General features: G+C 38.8%; 1 protein-coding gene across 3 annotated transcripts; it reads right to left on the bottom strand.

Annotated features, from left to right (window-relative positions):
- Positions 1–1,168: 1,168 nt before the first annotated feature.
- rbms1a (RNA binding motif, single stranded interacting protein 1a) lies at positions 1,169–17,665 on the bottom strand. 3 transcript variants are annotated; one of them, XM_043252404.1, is made up of 14 exons: positions 17,340–17,665; positions 12,336–12,517; positions 7,995–8,053; positions 7,230–7,321; positions 5,327–5,484; positions 5,142–5,221; positions 4,373–4,488; positions 4,027–4,073; positions 3,383–3,470; positions 3,241–3,291; positions 2,941–3,051; positions 2,746–2,826; positions 2,151–2,231; positions 1,169–1,935 (listed from the first exon to the last, which is right to left on the bottom strand). In XM_043252404.1, exons 1-13 carry the CDS (start codon positions 17,391–17,393, stop codon positions 2,154–2,156), a joined length of 1,197 nt encoding a protein of 398 aa, XP_043108339.1. In that variant the 5' UTR covers positions 17,394–17,665; the 3' UTR covers positions 1,169–1,935; positions 2,151–2,153. The 3 variants fall into 3 exon arrangements, with proteins under 3 accessions (XP_043108339.1, XP_043108340.1, XP_043108341.1); XM_043252405.1 differs by having other exon boundaries at positions 2,151–2,228; XM_043252406.1 differs by having other exon boundaries at positions 4,382–4,488.
- Positions 17,666–22,073: the final 4,408 nt, after the last annotated feature.

The following is a 22,073-nucleotide window of genomic DNA, read 5'->3' as shown; positions in this document are numbered from 1 at the left end:
AGCCTCTCCTTTTTTGCTGCACCTATCAGGAAGAAAATGGACAAAAAAGAAGACCATAAAGAAATTCTCCACACAGTCAAGCTCAAAACATCACAATGCAATGTGAAAAAAAAAAAACACCAACAGAAAGACATACAGATACAAAACTTAGAAGTTTCTTTAAAGAGGAGGACATATAGACGCATTAAAGATGAAGTTCTGCATGACGCCAGCTCCTGAGCTAGCGCTTTTACGTCTGATTGGACAGGATAGACCTGCAGCCCGACCAATCAGACAACAGATACAACTCTGAGGTAGATCAAAGGCCAAGCTGACCTGGACATCTAAATACACAATCACACACAGACACACAGAAATCTGCTTAAGTAAGTGTATGACAGACAGATGAAAAGCTTGTTTACAACCGTGTTATGAACCTGTGATCAAGTCTTCCCTCCGTCCAACTGCTTAGAGATGTTCATGTGTCCATGCTTACAAACTAGTATAAAGCTGAGAGCCAAGATTGAGGAAAAAAAAAAAAAAAAGACACGAACTACAATTCGGTTTGACCAAAACCCACTGCAGTAGCCCATACTATTGCGATCAATAGTTGGCAGAAAAGGTCTTTGGTGGAAAGTGTCGTAGTTGCCTTGAAGTTGCATTTTTATTTATTTATTCATTTGTAAGGACGAATGTTTTTAATTACATTGTTTAATCAGAAACTTTGTGGAGTTTCTCTTTTGGAACGCGTTTTTGCAAAACTGTGCTATTACGTGTCTATAAATGTATTTTTAGGCCACAAATGTAGGTTTAATTTATATAATGAATGGCATTATTGATATTTCAAGGATTTCGAGAGAGCATAATTTTTTTTTTCTTCTACAATCAGCTTGTGAAAAGTCTATTAAACAGTTCAATTTGTAAAATTTCTTGCTTTCTACCTAAATAAACATTGCACTTCTGCCTTTTTTTTGAGCATCAAACAAAATCCTGATGTGTTGTGTTAAAAACAAAAAAGAAAAAATATAAAATAAATAAAAAATGGCACTGTAAATAAAATCGCAATCATCCTGTGAACAGAAGGAACAGCTTTCCCAAACCCACAATATCCCTTTTATTAGCCCCACCCACATACCTTATCTAGCTTGACCCCACCCACTCCTCCCCGCCTCCCTAATCCCCACCCGCCCGCATCTCGACATCCACTTCTACATCTAGCGAAAGACTGTACACATGTATTCAGTGGAAAGAAGAGTCATTCACGACAGACACACAATAACCCTGAAACGAACAGGTTTGATTCAGAGCGACATTAAAAGTCAAACAGAAAAGCCTTTGCTTTGAGAGACAGGAGAAAGGACCAATAGCCAGCAAGCGTTGCATCAGCCATTCTAAACCCCACCCTCCTTATTTAAAAGGTAAATATTTGAACTACTAAAAAGGCAAAGAGTGGAAGACCAAAAAAGCAAACAGAAAGCTCTTCATTTCGACTCCAACCGCAAAAAAAGGTTTCTTTTTGTCTGTTTGAGAAACAGTCCATAAAAACGTAATAAAAACCATACTTGAAAAAAAAAAACATCATGCATCGAAAGGTGTCCTCACCATCATCATCATCATCACTCAATGTTACCCACAGACATGGTCTGTGTTAATAGTTCTTGGTAAAAAATAAGCATTTGTCATCTTCTCCTTCCTCTTTCTAGCAAAATAAAACTCTGCTCCCTTTCCGTTGTCCATAGGTGGTGTAATATTGCCTTGTCTTGGTTTGTTGGAGAAAATGTTTGCGCAAGAGTTTTCTGAGGTTTCTTGTTGATGATTAAATCATGGACAAATTTCCTGCAACCCGTGCATGAGCGTCACTTCCTTTCTGAAGTTACTTCCTCTAAAAGAAAGCAAACGTTGTTACGGTATTAACACTCAGCAGACTGGGTCTGTTTCTAACCTCGGACGGTAAACCTGTAAACAAAAAAAAAGCAACAGTCAGACACTGAGCACTAGCATATTAAAGGGGATTCAACTATTTATTTATACTTTTTAGCCTTTTTTTATTATTTATGGAGCTCAACATTTAATTTTATATTCTGATTTAGAGCACTGTCAAAATTCTATAACGTCTTGTGTTCTTCTAAACAGAACACTGATCCAAGAATTAAAACATGACAATTAAATACCGTTTATTGCTTGTTTGGTTGGAAAGGGTACGATGAAGGATCTGAAGAGGACACATCTTGTGGCTGAACACCACTTTCCTGCTGAAAAAAAAGACAATAAGCTAAAATTATAAATTTGAATTTCATAAATTTTTGATTGGTTTATTGATTAAAATAACAACTAATTTCTAAATGATTTCAAAACAAGATCAATCTGCTTGAGACAAAACTGTGTGATAAAAATATACTTTTCCTAAATATAGTCTTAGCAATCTGTCCGTTTTTCTCTTTTTCCAATATAATATAATATAATATAATATAATACAATACAATACAATACAAACTAATTACAACAATTATTAAATAATCATGTGACAACTAACAATTCAGATTTGACATCTGGAATAAATTAAACTTTAAAACATATTCACAATATTAATGTGTTTTTTTACTCTTGCTTGTTTATTAAAATAAATGTTGCCTCAGGTAGCATAAAAAAAAATCCAAAAGCAACCAAAAAAATCTGACATTAACAATACACTTCACTTTTTGATACATTTCCTCAAAAGCTTTTGAATTTTTATATAGGATAGGATAACCTGAGTGCGGCACTGACCTCGGGAGGGATGGCAGAGGGCTGAATGTGGGCATATTGAGGGATGTAAGCTCCTGGCATAGCTGTGTTGGCAGGAATAAACTGCAAAAAAGCGGAATGATGTGGCTTTATTAAAAACACAGGTGTAATATTACTTATTAATTAGCAAATGCGCTTGTGCCATATATTAGTGCAATCTGCGTGAGATGATCATACGGTTGCAGTGCCGCCCAGAGAGAGATGGCCCATCTGCTGGGTGAGGGGAGCCAACATAGCGGACGGCTGCAGAGACATGGGATGCTCCATAGAGGGCGACAGAACTGCTCCCTGAGTCAATAAAACAGAGTACAACACAATCAGAGAAATAGCAAGAAATACAGCTATTAATATACATCTGAACTAAATAACAGAGAAAAAACAAGCTGGAAACACATGCCGCTTTAACTCTTGTAAGCAGTATGCAATGAATTAAAGGAGAGATGCTGAGAGATTAAAGAGAGAGTCTTTTGGCCTTACCGGGTGTTGCATGATGTAAGGCTGATGTGGCATCCATGAAGGATTCTGTACCTGGAGACACAGACACAGATGTTAGCAAGGAAGCGGGTGCTGGTCAGAAACACTCACGTCAACGCCATGCGTAGAAGATGAAGAGCAGTACTTGGTATGTAGAGATGGGAGAGATGTATGGAGACACTCCTGGCTGAGCCATTAACCGGTTCCCCATGGCATAAGGAGCAGCGTAGTACCTGTAGCATCAGGACACAGTTTTCAAGGCTCTACATGACATCTGCACATCATTTGAGCTTAAACGGTGTACCAAAAAAGCATCTTTCAGTTTCCAAGTATGATTTAACCAAATAAAAACATGTTGGCTCGAGTGAAAAATAAATGTACTATATGTATTTCCAATACACTTATTTTATGCTAGGTGTACTGCACATACATTTTTAAATGCTTATTAAAATTGTATTTTACATTTATTTCATTTTTTTGCTAGGGAGTACAACATGGCCACGGCTGGACTAAAACAAGAGTTTTAAAGAGTACAATGTGCTCATGATTTAACTAAAATGTGTAAACAAATCACTGCAATGTGGCCATAATTAAACTAAATTAATACCAGCAAACGTAGTTGTACAATGTGGACTCCATTAGTACGACACGGACGGGAAGAAATTGATTTGTAGCAATGATAAATTTTTTTTTTTTTGCATTTCACATACAGGAATCCATAGAATAGTGTAGACAATATAGATTATGAATCTAAACGAGCATTTTAAGACACTTTCAAGCGGTTCTTACCCATTCTGAAGGGCGGTGTTAGGGTCATATGTCAAGGTCATTCCACTCTAAAGAAAGCGAAAGAAAAGTTGAGTAATATTGACAACAAACACACGATAAAGGCAGTTGGACTTTACAATAAAAGGATTATTTCGCTTCCAGAATGAAAATTTCCTTATAATTTACTCACCCCCATCCACGGAGGGATGAGTAAATTATCAGGAATGAAGTATGCTAATAATCAGATTAAAATGGTTGCAAACCAAACAAAGTGTGACATTTTGCTTCAAGCCACAAACAGACACACACCCATTCACCTGCCATCATGCCACACACACACCCACACACAATTATAAACAGGACTTACTAGTCTCACCTCGGCGTCTCGTGTCCAGGTTCGTCCATTGGGGACATATTTAGCCTGACTCTGTCTCTTCTTCTGCCCGCCGACAGCAAACTTACACAGCAAAGGTTCTGAGGCACCTGTAACAAACACACACACACACACACACACACATTTCACTTACAACACAGTACAGACTATATATATAGGCTCTAGCCTACATATAGAATATATGTGGCCCTGGACCACAAAACCAGTCATAAGGGTATATTTTTCAAAATTGAGATTTAATTAATAAGGTTTCTGTTGAGAGAGATATATATATAGATATATAGATATAGATAGATAGATAGATAGATAGATATATAGATAGATATATAGAATGTGTGTGTGTGTGTGTGTGTGTTTAGGGTTGGATTGTTAGGATATATTGTTGTTTATGATAGGACAATATTTGGGCCATGATACAAGTATTTGTAAATCTGGAATCTGAGGGTGCAAAAAAAATCAAAATGCTGAGAAAACGGCCTTTAAAGCCAAATTAAGTTCTTAGCAATGCATATTACTAAGCAAAAATTTTGATATATTTACAGAAGGAATTTTACAAAATATCTTAACGGAACATGATCTTTCCTTAAAGTCCTAATGATTTTTGTCATAAAAGAAAATTCAGTCATTTTGACCCATACAATGCATTTTTGGCTATTGCTATGAACATAGCAACTTAAGACTGCTTTTGTTGGCGAGGGTTACATTTACACGCATTGTGGAGAATATTGTGCCGAACACTCACCCAGCATCCCAGAAGAGGACTTAATGAACTTCCCGTTGAAGTGAGATATCACGGCGTCGCACTTCTCTGTTGATTCCATTCTTAAAATAAGAAAAATTAACATTTTTCAACACATCCGCACAAACGATATATATCCGACACCGATTCACACATGAACATATCCTCAGTACCCAAATGTCACTGACCTGGCAAAACCCACTCCCCGACTCACTCCGTTAGTGTCACGGAGGATCCGGGTGGAGACGACCTGTCCGAAAGGTTTGAGGAGGTTCTCCAGCTCCTGCTCATCCATGGACACGGGCAGGTTGGACAGGTACAGGTTAGTCGGGTCCTGCTCCTGTTGCTGTATTCAGAAAACACATGGCACATTACATGCATTATTAAGCATCCTTTATATGTGTATTGTGAAGAATTCAAAGAGAACCTTTGTTGTCCAGGTTGTTTCTGCTAGGCAATTAGCCTGTTCACGTAGCATACTGCTAACTGATATTCAACTAATGTACTGCTGATATTGTTGTACTACATGCATCAGTATATTAAAGGAAGTATAAAAATCAAATTAACCATTTTCCATGTTTTTCAGGAGAAACTTAAAATTTTTTCATTCAGCTTTACAGCTAAGCTTTGTACGCTTAGCCTGCTAGCTTGGTTCAACGGCTGGCCTGCATGTTTGGTTCCTTAAATTATACATTTTATGGTGTTTATTCCTAACCGCTACAATATGTCATGAATACAGATGACATCGCATATCAAAGTATATTACAGAAACTGTAAATGGTAGTGGTAAAATTAAGCCATTTTGTCCGACTGATTAGCATGCAAGCTAAGCTATCGGTAAATAATTCTGACAGAAAATCACTTTGCATTGTATTTGGTGTCAATTTAAAATGTTGTCACACACCACAGCAACTATAAATGGTCAAATTAAACATTCGTTATTCATTTTTTTACCCAGTTGGTTTGCAACCATGCTAGTTATGTTAAATGATTCGCCTGTTGGTTTAGCATATGTCTAGCTGATAAAGCTACTAGCTTAGCTACCACTTCCACTGAAGGATTGGTGGAAATGCTGATTACGTAAAAGATATTACAATATGCATTTACATCCCTCTATAACATTCAATTAAAGGAATAGTTCACCCAAAAATGAAAATACTGCCATCATTTACTCACCCTTGAGTAGTTCCAACTCAAGTTTTTTTTTGGGTGAACTCCTTTAATGGAGAAACATGTTCAGATAAGCTTCGAACCTGTATTTTCAAACTAAAACAGACTGAGTAAATATCACAAAACACTAAAATTTTATTCCTCTTATATACCTATGAAGCAACACCATCCGTTCATTAATTTTTTTTCCACTACAATTGTGTGCAGTGTTTTAAGGGTGAGACCTTCAGGCGGTTTATACTCTGATGTGGTGCTTGAGTACTTTGTGAAGCCACAATACAAATCTGTACTAGTCTCTCAGCTAACAAGGACACATGATATGCTACAAGCTGCATTTCAGCCTGACGTTTGATTGGCTGAAGGCAGAATCTCAGCTAGCTATTCTAGATGCCTCAGCAGAAATGAAGGCAGGCCAAGATAAGACGTCAACATTCCTCAACATGTATGCGTCAGACATGTTTACACAGCACACACAAGCGTGCGCGCATGCACACACACACACACGCGCACACGCACACGCACGTAACGGGGAAGTGGAAGAGTAATATGCTGACAGTAGGGAGGAAGAGGAAAAAGAGGGCAGATTAAAAATTGAAGATGCAGGCAGAAACACCCAGCAGATCCTAGGAGAAGGTCACTGCAGGATTGCTACACACATACTTCTCTGAGGCACAAAGATACACAGGAAATGCCTGTGTGTGTGTGTGTGTGTGTGTGTGAGAGAGAGAGAGAGAGAGAGAGAGAGAGAGAGAGAGACTGGACCAGAATATGAAGAGAGGAAACAAGGAAGAAATGCACATGAAAAGACACCAGAGGTTAGATTTTAATGTTTTACATCAACATTTCCTGAATCGTCCTACCAGACAGGTCATGAACCGGTTACTTTTAAAAAGGAAGTGATGTCACAAATGGATGACTCACCTTGGCCATTTGAGCCTGAACCCCACTGGTTTTAAGAGCAGCGACTGCTTTTTGTGCGGACACAGGACTGTCAAAATCCACAAACCCATACCCTAAGAAGAAAACACAATAGATTACCACAAACTATCTAATCTACAACCAACCACTAGACCAAACACACATCTTTAAATAACACCTCGCTTGTCACACCATAACGTTATCAGGGTCACAATTGTTTTTTTTAAGTGTTTTTTAAAATCGGTTAATGATGACATCATAATAATTTAATAGTACTTCGCATATGCAGTATTACTAAATGATTATGATACTAATATATCTTGGCATTTGTACTGCTGTTTAAAAGTAAGGGTATGATGATTTAGATTTTTGAAAGAACTTAATACTTTTTATTGATTATACTGCATTTATATAATAAAAAAAACATTTCTATTTCAATTAAATGTGGCCTTGAGCATGGTAGTAATGAATTCAAAGAAATAAAATAAATAAAAAAAAAAGTGCTGTCAAACGATTAAACGAAAGTATTTTTAAATAAAATGTTATATGTTAAATGTTATATATATATATGAGGTATATATAAAATTATACAAAATTTAAATAAATAAATGTAAATATATTCAAAATATATACTGTATACATACATAATAAATATACACAGTACACAATAACTTTGGATTGCAATTAATTATTTGATAGCACTATTTATAAACTGATATTGCTAATTTGTAAGAATAAAATGTGTAAGAATAAAATTACATGACAAACCTTTGCATTTGTTTGTAGTCTTGTCAAGAATGGCTTTGGTGGAAACGATTTTACCATATCTGCTTACAGACAGAGAAAAAGAGAAGTTAGCACAGGCTCAGCTCACCAGTCAGTCAATTCATTAAATGACACAACAGCACAGGAATTCATGACCTGCAGGACATGAAACACAAGATCTATCATAATCCCTGAGCTGAGAAAAAAATAACACCACCCAAAAGAGCTCTCCGTGTCTGTTCGAGGTGCATTTAATTCAGAAACAAAGAGCCGCTTGTGACAGAATCATCGACGGACACTCGATGCCGACATCCTGGGTGCTTTACAGGGTCACTGTGTGACAGACGAGGATTGAGCTGCTGTGACGGAGTGTCCATGAGAAACTGTTATTACAGCACACAAATCAACACGGTTCAAAGGAAACGCTTGTCTTTGCATGCATGCATGCATGCATGTGTGCGAGCAAAGAAACTTGAGATTAATACTGTGGGAAAACACTGGGGTAAGTGAATGGTGAACAACGATCTTCATACAGTATCGTAAATTTTATACAGTTTTAAAAATAGTATGTAAAACCTGGCTTATTTGTGACACTGAAAATAGAAATGAAGCATTGCATTATGGGATGCCACATTTAACACAGTTTATATTTGTTAAATGTAGCAGGTCATACGCATTTAACACATGAGCAATGTTTAAATACTATTATGTAGAGTACACACAGAAACTGTGAGCAGTATTCTAGCATACTACTGTAAACACATTATGACACATTAATAGATTAATTACTTTAACCCCAAATACTAAGTAGTTGCAATTTTAAATTGTTTTAATTTGCCAAGGTTTTGCAGATTTGTTACTACAATCTTATACTCATTTAAAACACAATAAAATGTTATTTGTGTGTTTATTCTTTTAGATATTGTAATAAGTACAGGTCAGAATATGCATGTTTGAATTTTTGCATGCATGTTGTGTTACACAAAGAAAATGCAACATTATTTCAACCAAATGTTTACACTTTATTCTCCAAAAACGTATTTGAAACTTTAAAAGTAGACCCTTTACTTACATTTAATGTACTTTCTATGGACATAAAATCATTTAAATCATCTTCATGTCTTGACCCACATGCATGCATTTATATTTATATTCCCATAATAAATGTACACACACATATATTATGTAAATAAAAACCTTTTTTGGATGTGGACAGCACAAAAAAAATATAAATGTTTGACCAATTTAATGCATCACTGATGAATAAAAATAGATCTTACTAACCCTGAAGCTTTTAACTGCCACACCACAGCTATGAAATGACAAAAAAATAATGAAATAAATGTATTCTCATGCCGGCTTAGATTTATTGACGTCTCTCTCAGGAAGGCAGCGCAGGAAAGAGCCGTGACAGTAGTGCTGACTGGGAAAGAGCTGTTTTTCATTCACCTTCACCGAGGGCTGCTGAAATTTAAATACGCTCATATATTTATAATCCTTTTCCTGTGTCATTAAAACTCCGGCTGAGATGAATAAATATTTATTTAGCGTGACGTTTAGCAGTGCTGCGTAAGCAATGGCTAAACAACATTTTGGGGGCGCGTTCTGGGCCGTGTCGCAAGGGAGGGAAAAGCGGGGCCAATCACATTTCACACTCAGATCACAAGACTCCACGCGCCAAAGGACCGCGCGACCTTGGCCTTGACCCACGCGCTTCAGCGGGGAGGCCCCATTTCCTACCCCCGCCGGCAGAATTCACTCAGAGGCTCCCAGAGCGACGCTGTTTTTCAGCCTGACGCGGATCAAGGCAAATCAATCCGCGGCTCTGCCCCGAACGGTCACTCTCTGTGATTAAAACGGCTCCGGAAAAAAGCGAGGTTACGATGTCACCGCAATACCTCAAAGCTGAACTGACACATTCCTTATGCTTTGAACCGAAATATACGGTTGTGATTACAGCCGTGAAGTATGTAGAATTGTGTCTGTAGTTCTATGTGCGTATGACCTCAGCCTCACTTTTAACCAGGACACAAGCCAAGAGGATTATGGGCCCCCCATTTGACTCTTTACAATCAATTTGAAGGATTACCATGGAGATGACTGGTCTCCTGGAGGCTGCGAGGGGTAAATTAACCCACGGTGGGAATGTCTGAGAGGAATACACGCGGGATTGGGACGCCTCTGCACAAACAAGAGCTCTCAAGTGAATATAAACACACGCACGCATAGAAGTTTGTACGAAAGCGTATGAAGATCCGTAAAAGCATTACCAAATATTCCATTGTGTTCAGCAGGATGAAATTAGTAACAGCTGTCTCGCAATATTTTAGGGAACTAAGCAACGCACGAGTGTTTGCAAACGAAACCCCTGACAACGTCTGCAGATCCGATCGACTTGCGACTTTTCCTGCTCTAGTAACTGCTGAATCATAGCTGCTGGCCTACTACTGCAGGCAGAGCGTCTGTTATGAACCAGCACATCTCAAACAAACACTCACTTGTGTGTGTGTGTGTGTGTGTGTGTGTGTGTGTGTGTGTGTGTGTATGTATGTATGTATGTATATATATATATATATATATATATATATATATATATATATATATATATATATATATATATATATATATATATATATATATATACATATATATATATATATATATATATATATATATATATATATATACATACATATATATATATATATATATATATATATATATATATATATATATATATATATATATATATATATATATATATATATGCATGCATGTGTGTGTGTATTTATATATATGTAATCATTAAACATAATATATGTGTGTGTACTGCATAAACAAAACCGTTTATATTTAATCGTTTGACAGAACTTTAAAAAAAAAAAAAAAAATTAAATTAAAAAAAAATTCTAGTAAACAAATGAAGGCATAAACCATTAATTTAATTCATCCCAATCAAGTGAAAATTAAACCCCTTACATTTTTTGCCAAACAAACTGCTGCACAACAGAGGTTTAATTATGCTGATGACACACGGGGCAATTTTTTTTGAGCAATGATGGTTCAGCACTCGAGAATGGGTAACAAATTTATATTTAGATCAGTCGTGGGCTCTGTGTCTTACCTGGTTGCCCATTGACAGCAACATTTTCCAAAGTTGCCCAGCAGCATTGCTCAAAAAGTTGGCCGGTGTATCATCAGCTTAATGATAGGATTCACGTTAATCAGATCTTGTGTTAAATGTCTGCTGAAACACTCTCAAATGTACGCGCATATTTTGAAATAAACATAAAAACTGTATTAATTCTTCATACATGATCAACATCTTTAAACTAACACTTATATATATCTCCTTATATATATCTCTCAGTAAAGCCATTCATTGCACAGTCTTGCACCTTTTGCTTCGAATCAGCGTTTGTAATGTTGTAACGCACCTCATAGCTGGTTGGTTTGGTTCATAGCCTATAACTTTCAAATGATTCATCAGTGCACATTATCCTGAACAAAAAACATTTTTGTCTGTGTAATCATTACATGTTCCACCTCTGAAACGACATTTATTTTTTTAAGTGGATGTCACTGATACCTCTTAATTTATTGAACTCCATTTGGGTAAACAAAGCAAATTTATTAAATGACGCAGTCAATTCCTATTAAATAAAAATCAAGCCTTTTTTTTTTTTTAACAAAATATCTAATTTCACTCATAAATACAAATAATGACAAATGTCAAATTATTACATATAATTTTAGGCTGACTTTAGGTTGAAAAAAATCTGTTTAATCTGATTCTGTGTAAAGTGTCTATTGCAAATCAATACAGAAAGACATGACTTATTTGGGATACAAACCAGAATGAGAATGCCAAACGAGCGTTGCATTGTGGGATACCATGCAGTGTAATTGAAAAACGTTCTATGCTGCATTTTCTTTAATTAAACATCCTGTTAAATAATCGAATGCGATTCCAAGTTTAAGTAAAATCAGGTTGTGAACAAAATTTCATGTTGCTTCCGACCTCAAACTTAGATCATGTGACAGACTATAATATCACTGACACGAGCAAGGTGGTTTTAACTGGTTATTAGTGGTACAGTCTTGAAAAAGCTGATTGTGGCGGATGTTTGTGGGGTAAACATGGGCTCATGAGGGTTTATCCCAAAACTTGACCTAAATCTGACAATCTCGCATGTTCAAGCTGTTAACAGACGCCAGCCTTGCTGTGCTGCAGAATCACACAGCAAAAGGAGAACAACGCAGGACCTTTATTTATTGGGTCGAATGCACATCCAAGACTCTAAGTGACGGTGATTTTGCCATGACGCAACATCAGATACTCACGGCTGGCAGAGCTTGACCAGGTCGTGATCGGTGGTTCCTGGCGGTAAGCCGCGGATGTAGAGGTTTGTTTTGCTGAGTTGCTCCCAGCCGGTTGTGCTGCTGCTGCTACTGCTGTTGTTGGTGCTGCTATTGGTGCTCGGGCTGGGCGGGGCCATCGGGAGGGTGGGCGGAGCAACGGGAGGCTGTCATGGGAGCGGAAACAAAGATTTCATTGATCTGACAAATGGAAATGCGTAGAAGATGACATCACATAATGGCCGCACTGAAACACAAAAATAGCGACTTCCAAAACAAACCGTGGACAAACTTCTCTTTCTTCTACGCTATGAGTTTCCACACTAACTACATAAAAAGAAAACCCCATCCCCACCCCGCTCTCCCCCTCAAACACGCTGTGGCAGGGCCACTCCATTCATCATGGTGATATCTTTAACTCTATCTGTAGTGAACTGGTGTTATTATTACACAGTCAGTCATCGCCAGCGAGTCTGCCCACATCCACAGCTCCCTACAGTCTAATTCCTGTTAAAGCGAAGCACAAACAGGCCTAGAGGCACACAGTCGGTCCTTCAACTCTCATATCAGTCCAATCTACGCATTCTTCCAGAGCTGAATGTGTTGGGATTATTTCACTGGATGAAAGCCCATATAACTCTGGAGAAGTTCCTAATGCGGCATCAGCTCCTTTAAGCGCTTGCCACACGGCTGTGTGCAATGATTAAAGGGACAGTTCACACAAAAATGAAAATCATGGCATCCTTACGCACCCTTATGGCGTTCCGAACACATATGGCTTTCTTTCTGTCTTCAGTGGATCACAGAAGGAGATGTTTTAAGGAATGTGCTGCTGCTCTTTTCCACTCAATTATAGTCAAACCGGGGTTGGAAGCTTTTAAGCTTCAAAACAAGATAGAAAAATATCATAAAAGTAGAAATTTAAACCGTGATCGTAGACACATCTTTGCTTGTGAAAGAATTGCGTGATTTTTTTCCCAAGCAAGCCTCGCCTCAGAGCTAAATAGGTCATTGGTCATGTCGTGCCGACTGTCTACATAACTCTGAAAAAGTTTTGACCTCTAATACTAACCTTAAAGCTGCATTCCGTACCTTTTTTGGGGTAAAAATTATATTGAATCATTTTTTGAGGACGTACATAACCAACCAGTGTGCAAAACTATTGCCTTACGATTATAATACCTTAAGATTACAATAATGTTTTGTAATGTGAGTGGTACTAGTAGGAATTTGCGGGAAATTCGAGCATGGCACTGTGTCATTACGCCATGTCTGTAAACATGAATCTATCCCGGCTAATAGGCTATTGTATATGGAGGATTGTTTATAGCCTTTTTTTACAGCAGCTGTAATAATTAAACTTATCATTTTGATGGCAAATTTTAATCCAGATTATGCATTTACGAAATGCATGTGACTGACACTAAATTATATATTCTAGGTTTAAATGTGCCTCTGACTAAATGGGATTACACAGGTTTTGTATTTTAAAGAGAATCAGTTCTAAGGAAGATTTTAACCCATTTCTTTATATAAAAATTCGATTGGTTTGGCAAGTAGAGATTAGACTGTATAAAAAGTTTTATCTACACATAGTCATGCAATGCAGATGTTGCTAATACGAACAATTTAAGAAAAACGTATAACGGTAATGATTATTTGCACTGTTTGATGTGATTTGAGCTAAACATTCATTCGATTTTATCACGAGTGTAGCACGCTTTATTGTAATGCTTTTTTCCTAAATTGGCCAGAAGTGCCAGATTTGTTACTTACTGTTTGGATGAATATATACTGTAAAAATATTTAATTTGTGCCATAAATTCCAAGTCATAGAATCTGTGATTCCTAAGTACAGTATCCACACACATGCGGTGACTGACAGCCACATATTTGATTCATCTGCGCTGTGGGGGTGAAAAACCCATGCAAAAAAAGATAATTCCACAAATAACTGCAATTGCAGGTTCCAAACAGGTGACAAAGAGGCAAAACATACGAACTTCAGCTGTAAATCCTGACCAAAGCATTACTATTTGTCAAGATCGGATCCATCCACAATACTTCTGAACTCTAAACTAAATCCATTAAAGGGACGCACCACTTTTTTTTTGGAAAACAGGCTGATTTTCCAACTTAAACAGTTGAGTTTTACCGTTTTTGAATCCATTTATCCAATCTCTGGTCTAGCGGTGGCACTTTTAGCTGTGGCTTAGTGTAGATCATTGAATCCGACCATTAGCAAAAAACCAAAAGAAGGTGAATGACCATAGAGTTTCAATATTTTTCCTATTTAAAACATGACCTTTCTATAGTTACATTGTGTACTAAGACGGACGGAAAATGAGAAAATGCAATTTTCTAGGCTGATAGGAGAAACTATACTCTCATTCTGGCGTACTAATAAAGGAACTTTACTGCACAGTTGCAACAGGCGCCGGGATATTATGCATAAACTCTTTGGTCATTTTTGAGCATTATGCTAATGGTCTAATCAAATTGGATGACCTATGCCAAGCTGCAGCTAAACGTGCAGGAGATCGGCTGAATAGATCCAAAAACGGTAAAACTCTATTATTTATTAGCCTATTTTCTAAAAGGGGGTGTGTTTAAAGTCTAAACGGTTCTTAACAGGTAAATAAGAAACTTGCTTGACCAGGATTTTTCCAGAACCAGACTGTCCATTTAAAAAGGACATTTTGTTATGAATCGTAACAATTTTTGGGCAAGCTATTATTATTTTTTTTAAACATTGCAATATATCCGAAACCGAAAAATCTTCTGAGACTTTACCAGGATATCTTAAAGTTATGCCTTTATTCACCTTTTAGTGCTTGTTGTGTATTCATTTGGGATTTGAGTTTGACTCAAGAGTGTCATTACCAAACCGCATTACCAAACTGACCACAGAGGCATGTTCATTCATACTGCGCGTAGCGTTTTCATCCATAAATCTTCTTTAGCAGGGAGGAAGGAATGTTTTCCAGAGAAAGATCACATGATGTAGGAGTGCTCTGGGATACAGGATGTGTGGGCCTCTCGCCCACCCTGAGCAGCGGCCACCACAGCCCACATCACTGACTCACTTCCTGTTTCTTAGTCATTCATTAAAACGGCTCCATTTCTCCCAGCCGTCACAAAATGGCTGCCTGTTAAACATCAGCGGGTGATCGTTCACAGAACCAAGTCACCGCAAAAGTGACGGCAAAAACCTCAAAACAATAGACTGGGTTGGAAAAAGACAGCGTCTCTGACTGAAACTTTTCTTAAATGCATGCGTAAAAGCGCATGAGAATAAGTTTGCGTGTTCACCTGGCTGTAACTCCGTCGGGTTAGTGGGACTTCTCCATTTTTGACACACTGACCCATTTTCACATGAGCGGCTCACACACTTGTGCGCTGAGGTGAAACTGGACATGGCCCCATAAGCTTGTTAGCGCCTGTTAATTACCGAGGCAAGAGATCGAGCCACTTTTCCTTCCACAACAGCGTGAATAATCACACGCTGAGACAGATGGATGACTTAGAGCATTGTATAGAGCGGATTTATGGGAAGAATTTGTTGGAAAATACCCGAGGATCTCATGCGGCATATCCACAAAATGAAACGAGAAAGGTGAACAGGGCAGACAGATGGAGATCCTGTCCTAGTTTCCTCTTCAATCTGTCAAATGACTGAAGCAGCTGATAATTTTCACACATTTTCGTGATTAAAACACACCGATTTCAAGTCCTGTAGAAAAAGCGCTCGCGGGGGAACATGCCCAGTTTTTTTTTCGATTCGGAAAATAACAAAGTCATGGGAAGGGTAACTAAGACAGAGAAAAAGCAATGGGAGAGGGAGAGAGGAGGGGGTCACATTCAATATCCAAGCCATCTCTCATACGTCGGTGCGTCCCTTGGGTCCTGAGCTATGCGCTGTAGTCATCCTAGACCATATGGTTCCTATAAACTGTGAAATCCTGAAGCCCATTAACTTCTGCTGCCTCCATCACAGCCATCCCTCTGAGCTCCACCACACCAGCGCCTATGCAAATGCATGTGTAAATGTGTGATTTCACGCAGTGCGTGCGTGCGTACGAGTGACATCCATAAATTCTCACGTTTACAGATTTGGAGCGTACAAACAAGCGGGGTTCAAACGGAATTCCACAGGCCACGCCCTCTGCTGCCCCGCCAATTGCTGGAAAACATCCTATTAACTCATGAATATTAATCAGGCCGAGATTCTTCAGAACACACCCAAGAATCTCCTGGCACAAGTTGCCATGGGAGACTTTCACCACAGGCTTCTCTCATCCTCACCTCCCTTCGCTCATTAACACAGAATATGCTAATAATCACGTTTTTAAAAAGACAGTGCCCTTAACGGGATACTAAGACAAATTTCACAAATGCAATATGACGGTCCCTCTTCGCCGAAGAACGTATGTTCTTGTGTGATAAGTGAGTAAAATGAAATGACACTTCATTTGTCTCATTTCTATTTCTGGGCTCTCGAAGCAAGAAATTGACACTTCCAGTTCCGTCAACAGACTTTATAAATATTGCATTGTGCGAGCGCAGGCGAAGCGGTGTTGTACGATACGCTGAATTAGCATAAATGATAAGGTTAACATCCAAAACGGCCTAATGATGAGGGAACTCGCGCGAAAAGGAAACTGGAAAGGCAGCGGCCGCGTCTCAACTCGCAAACGAGCTGTCTACCTAGACACCCGCATTTTTCTGGCTCCATAGGTGCGTGCATCATCCTCGTCCATCATAATCCCGCTCCGAGTTGGCGAACATCAAAAACGCCGCACGCTCCCTAAAAAGCTGTCTAGGTAGGCAGCTCTCTAGATGTTGAGACGCCGCCGCTGTACGTGTGCGCGCGCGCACGAGCAAGAGGAGTTAAATACATTCTGTCCCAGGTAAAGGATCTACTGACCCACCGCGGGTCCATCCCTAGTCTTTATCGTCATTACCTTTGCAATGTCTCGCTTCACCTACCTGCTTTCGATACGACGGAGTTCTCATCGGGTTGGCCGTATTCGCGAAGATCATCCTGTATGCTCCCGTGTTATGTGACCCAACGATGAATTAAAAAAAAAAAAACCTACTCTCAAAATCAGTTGATATTGGGTTACAGTAGAGAGCTGTAAATTTTCCACATCGCACACTTCAGTGTTGGCTTCGGAGTGAAGTGATAATCCGTGCTTAGGGCAGATTAAGATTTCTGCTGAATTTAAAAAAAAAACCTCGCTCTTGATAGATGGTTTATTCCCACCTTGGCTTGTCTGACCAGTTTCGGTAAATCGCCTGGTTCATTGATCTCGGTTCTGTTGCCCGCAGCGAAGACCCACCTACTAAGGAGCGATCCATTCTGCAGTCAGGCGGCAGGGTGGCGGCGTGTCTAATTAATCGCACGTGACGAGCCTTTCCGACGAATACAGCTGAGTTACAAACCTGCATGCTTTATTGAATCGTGTTAAACGAATATTATCAAAAGTCTGACGCAAAAACAGACACAGCTCGAGTGAGCTCGTTGTTAGCTTCAAGCGTCCCCCCCCTACTTGAGGTTTGGTTCATTCCCGCACGCATGCAACACATTCCACTACCTCGCCATCAGATCCAATCTACAATACACACAGCAGACTGTCCCACTATGGCCTGGGTGGAGGTCCGTGCGTACAGATACACCCTAATTAACACATTTATCCATATTTGAGGCATTCAGTGTTTCCTCTGCTTATTTGAAAAGTTTAACTCGTAAAAAAATTAATAGCCCAGTTAAAAATAGGTGTTTACTTAGTGAGCAGGTCAACCCCTTATGGGCCCTGTCATTTTTTAATGCATCCAGATAGATCATGTGTACAACTACTGTTTATAAACGAGCACCATTTTCACCCAAACAAAACTGATTATGCATTGACTGCATAAACTAACTTTCTAACATTGTGGAATTGATCGAAACAGATAAAAGTCTTGTGTGGTATTCAGTGGCAGGGGGGTGTGAACTAGTTCCCTCCTGCAACAGTAATAACAAGGCTGAAATGAAATGACACCTCCTAGAGGGTTGCCCAGGGCATGTCTTATCTACTTTTTGTCATGGTAATGTTCCTCTGTAATCACACTTCCCAGCTTATGTACCGATTCAAGGAACACCTAGTGTTATTCAGTGACAGTTTGCAATTTGGCGCGGGAGAGATATTAAATTAACTGAAATGCCACAAAGGTGTTTGAGCACTCACTTGTCTTTCTGTGATTGAAAACGAGCATTTTTTCCTGGGTGTCACGTAACAATTTGCATGTTTACTCTATAATGAAAGCTGTTACAGTGATATTGCTAATTATTAGTGCCCAAAGACACTGTTGTGGATTGAGAATGATTTTATCTCATCACACACCCGCTGAGTGTGATTTTTAACTCCACTTGCGGTTCGATGTGTGTGAGAGTTTGGTGAGGCAGAAAGCCAGAGCGTGGCGGGGTAGAGGCCAGAGGCTCTATTGCAAAAATACGAAATAGTAAAATGTATGAAAACTGTGATGGATGGGGAATGACCAGAAGTAAATTTTCTGCATTAAATTCTTTAAAATTCTCTAAAAATATTGTTCAAGCTTTGAATGAAATGAAGAGTGCAATGTGAAAGAAGCTGCTTTAATCCAATTTATTATGCATATTATTATGTATCAAAATATAATATGTATATTATTTGGACAAAATCATTATTACATACAATATTATTTAATAAAAGTTTGCTATTGAACTAAATAATATGAAGAATTTTTTAAGTGTTCTGGCAAAAAGACACAATCTGATTTTCCACCACTGACCACAAAAACAACCAAAAACCACACCAGCACCAACCAACACTGTGGTAGTCGACTTGACAACACGCGCTGAAACAAACCACAACTTAAAGACTGTATGCTTACATTTATAGAAAAAAAGCACTAAGTTACAAATTGCTAATGAATAAAACAAAATGAAAAAATACTTGCAGTGACTGTTTTATACTGACAAGCACATATTACTTCCAATCAATCTTTGTTAGATGTGTGTCATTCTAGTCTTTTGGGACCTTGCAGGTGCAAAGGGCCGCATTAAACATAGTTTAATATTGACTCTGCAACGCTGAGCTCTGCTGAATGCATTTCAATGAAGTATACACTCACACACACAGCCCCTGCTGCGTATGCGCCATTTTAACCACGATCTGCATTCATATCATAAGACCAATATGTGTGACCTTTAATAACGTCTCATTTGCTGTCTAAGCAAGAAACATAGCTTAGTAATTCCCGCTGTGATTAGTGTCATTTGTCAGGGCGTATTGTGAGTCTAAATCATGCAATTAGGCAGTTCTTTTCACCCCCGTGTCAATTAGGGGACTTGATGTAGACAAGCTCTTTTAAAGTGCTTGAAAAGCCAGCCATGTTCTGTATTCTCTGTTGCGAGCGCCCGAGTTCAGTTTAGCGAGGTGGCTTTTGTTCGGCCTGGTCAGGTCTCCATTGGACGGATGAAGGGAAATTCAGCCCGGGCTTTGTATCTCTCCAGGGGTGAGTGCCTGCGCAGCACAGGGTCAGTCACTGAACACCAGAGGTCAAACAGAATGAAGCCCAGCAGTCCATGAAGCTGCAGGGGAAAATTCAATAGGTCAACAGAGATGGGAAGGGAGAGGGAGAGAAATTGAGAGGTAGAAAGCTCTGATTCAGCATTGCGGGAGGTCATTGAGGAGAATCAGGTAGAACAGCAGATTGTGTCTGTAACAGTTTGTTCAGAGTGCCACATTGAGGGGTGAGCCTTCGGCTGACCGCATGCAGTAATATTGGTATTTTGATTATTATGTAAAAAATTTGTTGCCTTTATTTATTTATTTTTTTTGATAACTCCATTTTATATAGAATTTTATAGCTTGCAAATCTCCAAGAAAAAAACACAATTGCTTAGAAAAGTACTGTCCGTGCCATTCGTGTGAACAGTACCAATTTTCTTCATTTGCCTTCACCTTTCCTTGCATTACAAGCACTTCTCATGTCCACTTAGCTCCTTTTTGTCATAAATCACTTGTATTACTCATCTGTGTGTCACTTTGGATAAAAGTGTCTGCTGACTGAATAAACGAAATGTTCTGTTCAGAAAGGAATAGTTCACTCACAGATGTGAAACAATTCATTAATAACTCTTACTATAACGATTGAATAAAGTTATTATTTTTTTCCGTGCACCAGAAGTATTCTTGTAGCTTCATAAAATGATGGCTCAACCACTGATGTCACACGGACTATTTTAACGATGACCTTTCTGGTGGTGTATTCTGAGGATGAACAAAGATCTTACAGGTTTGGAATGACAGAAATTATTGACAGAATTTAAATTTTTGGGTGACCTTTAACCTCCTCACATAAGCTCCCATCAAGATGGGTTTCTGTTGTTGTTCTAATCCATTGTATTTGTTGTTCCAATCCATTTAAAAACTATAAGCAACTTATATTAAAAAAATGCAAACACATAGTAAAACAAATAGTGCATCTAAATATACGTAATTAAGTATCAGCAATAGTAGCAATGTATTCACAAAATCCAATAATGACTATACAAATATCCCCAGCACTATTTGTGTCTTTCCCATCAGGAATGCATTTTTAACCAGGGTTGCAAAAACCTGGCAACCCTGCCACAGAGCTGCTCCCTGCGTTCCAGTGTGTATCCTATACACCCCATCTGCCCTAAATAGTACAGAAAATGACTAATATCACATAGAATTTAGGATGGATAGTATGCAGGCTGGGAGGCAGGCGTATCAGGAAGTCAACGCATGAATGGCTTACTTAGTTATTAAGCTTAGTAGATTATTCACAATAGTATGAAAAATTCTTCACGTAATCTTTAATGTTAAACTTAGATTAACACTAAAAATGTTACTGATACATAACTATTAAACACACACACATGCACGGAATCATGTGGGCGTTCAGTCACTTCCTGTCCAAAAGTCATGAGTTTTAACATGCATTCCTCTTCCATTACACACACAGACTTTTCCACACAGTTACAATGCTGCAAAACAAAGCAAAAGTGGCCCGTAGTGACTGGGCTGCTGCCGTTGCCATGCAACCGTCCAAACGGAGTCGGTAAACAGTGTGTTGAGTCTGCGTGCGGCGAGAGCCTCGGCTCTCATGTTTGTGCAATCCCCTGTTGCGTTCACGTCCTTTTCCATAAATTTGCAGGGCTACGCAAACAACAAGCACGCAATGCTAACAGAGTTCACTCGCAGGTAAACTCACACACCAACGCGTTCACAGTATGGACTCGCATACACTGGAGGCACTTGACAATGCCGCATTTTAAAGGGCCGGTGGCCCCTCTCAATGCAGAGGTGTAGAGAGTCAGAACGCTTGGCTTTATGCCCAGACACAAATAGAGCAGTTCAGTGAGCACGTGCTTTCTCTCTCTCTCTCTCTCTCTCTCTCTCTCTCTCTCTCTCTCTTTCTACAACACTCTAATCTCCCATGACACACTCATGAATGGCAGCAGAGGAAAGGTCAAGCCCACAGTATAGACACTCAACTTTACCTGACACCTACAACTATTTAGGTTTTAATTCGCTGCTCATTGAAATAGCCAATGGGAAAATGTAAGCATGCGTGAACCATTTTTTCCACATGATTAAGATCAGAGAAGAGCCAAACACGTCATTTTTTTTACGTCTTTGAGAGGCAGATCTCTTTATTAAGGGAGGA

This window comes from Puntigrus tetrazona, chromosome 11 (genome assembly GCF_018831695.1).
Source record: "Puntigrus tetrazona isolate hp1 chromosome 11, ASM1883169v1, whole genome shotgun sequence".
NCBI lineage: Eukaryota > Metazoa > Chordata > Actinopteri > Cypriniformes > Cyprinidae > Puntigrus > Puntigrus tetrazona.
Note: the sequence above shows the minus strand (reverse complement) of the source record. Positions and strands in the feature narration are given on the sequence as shown.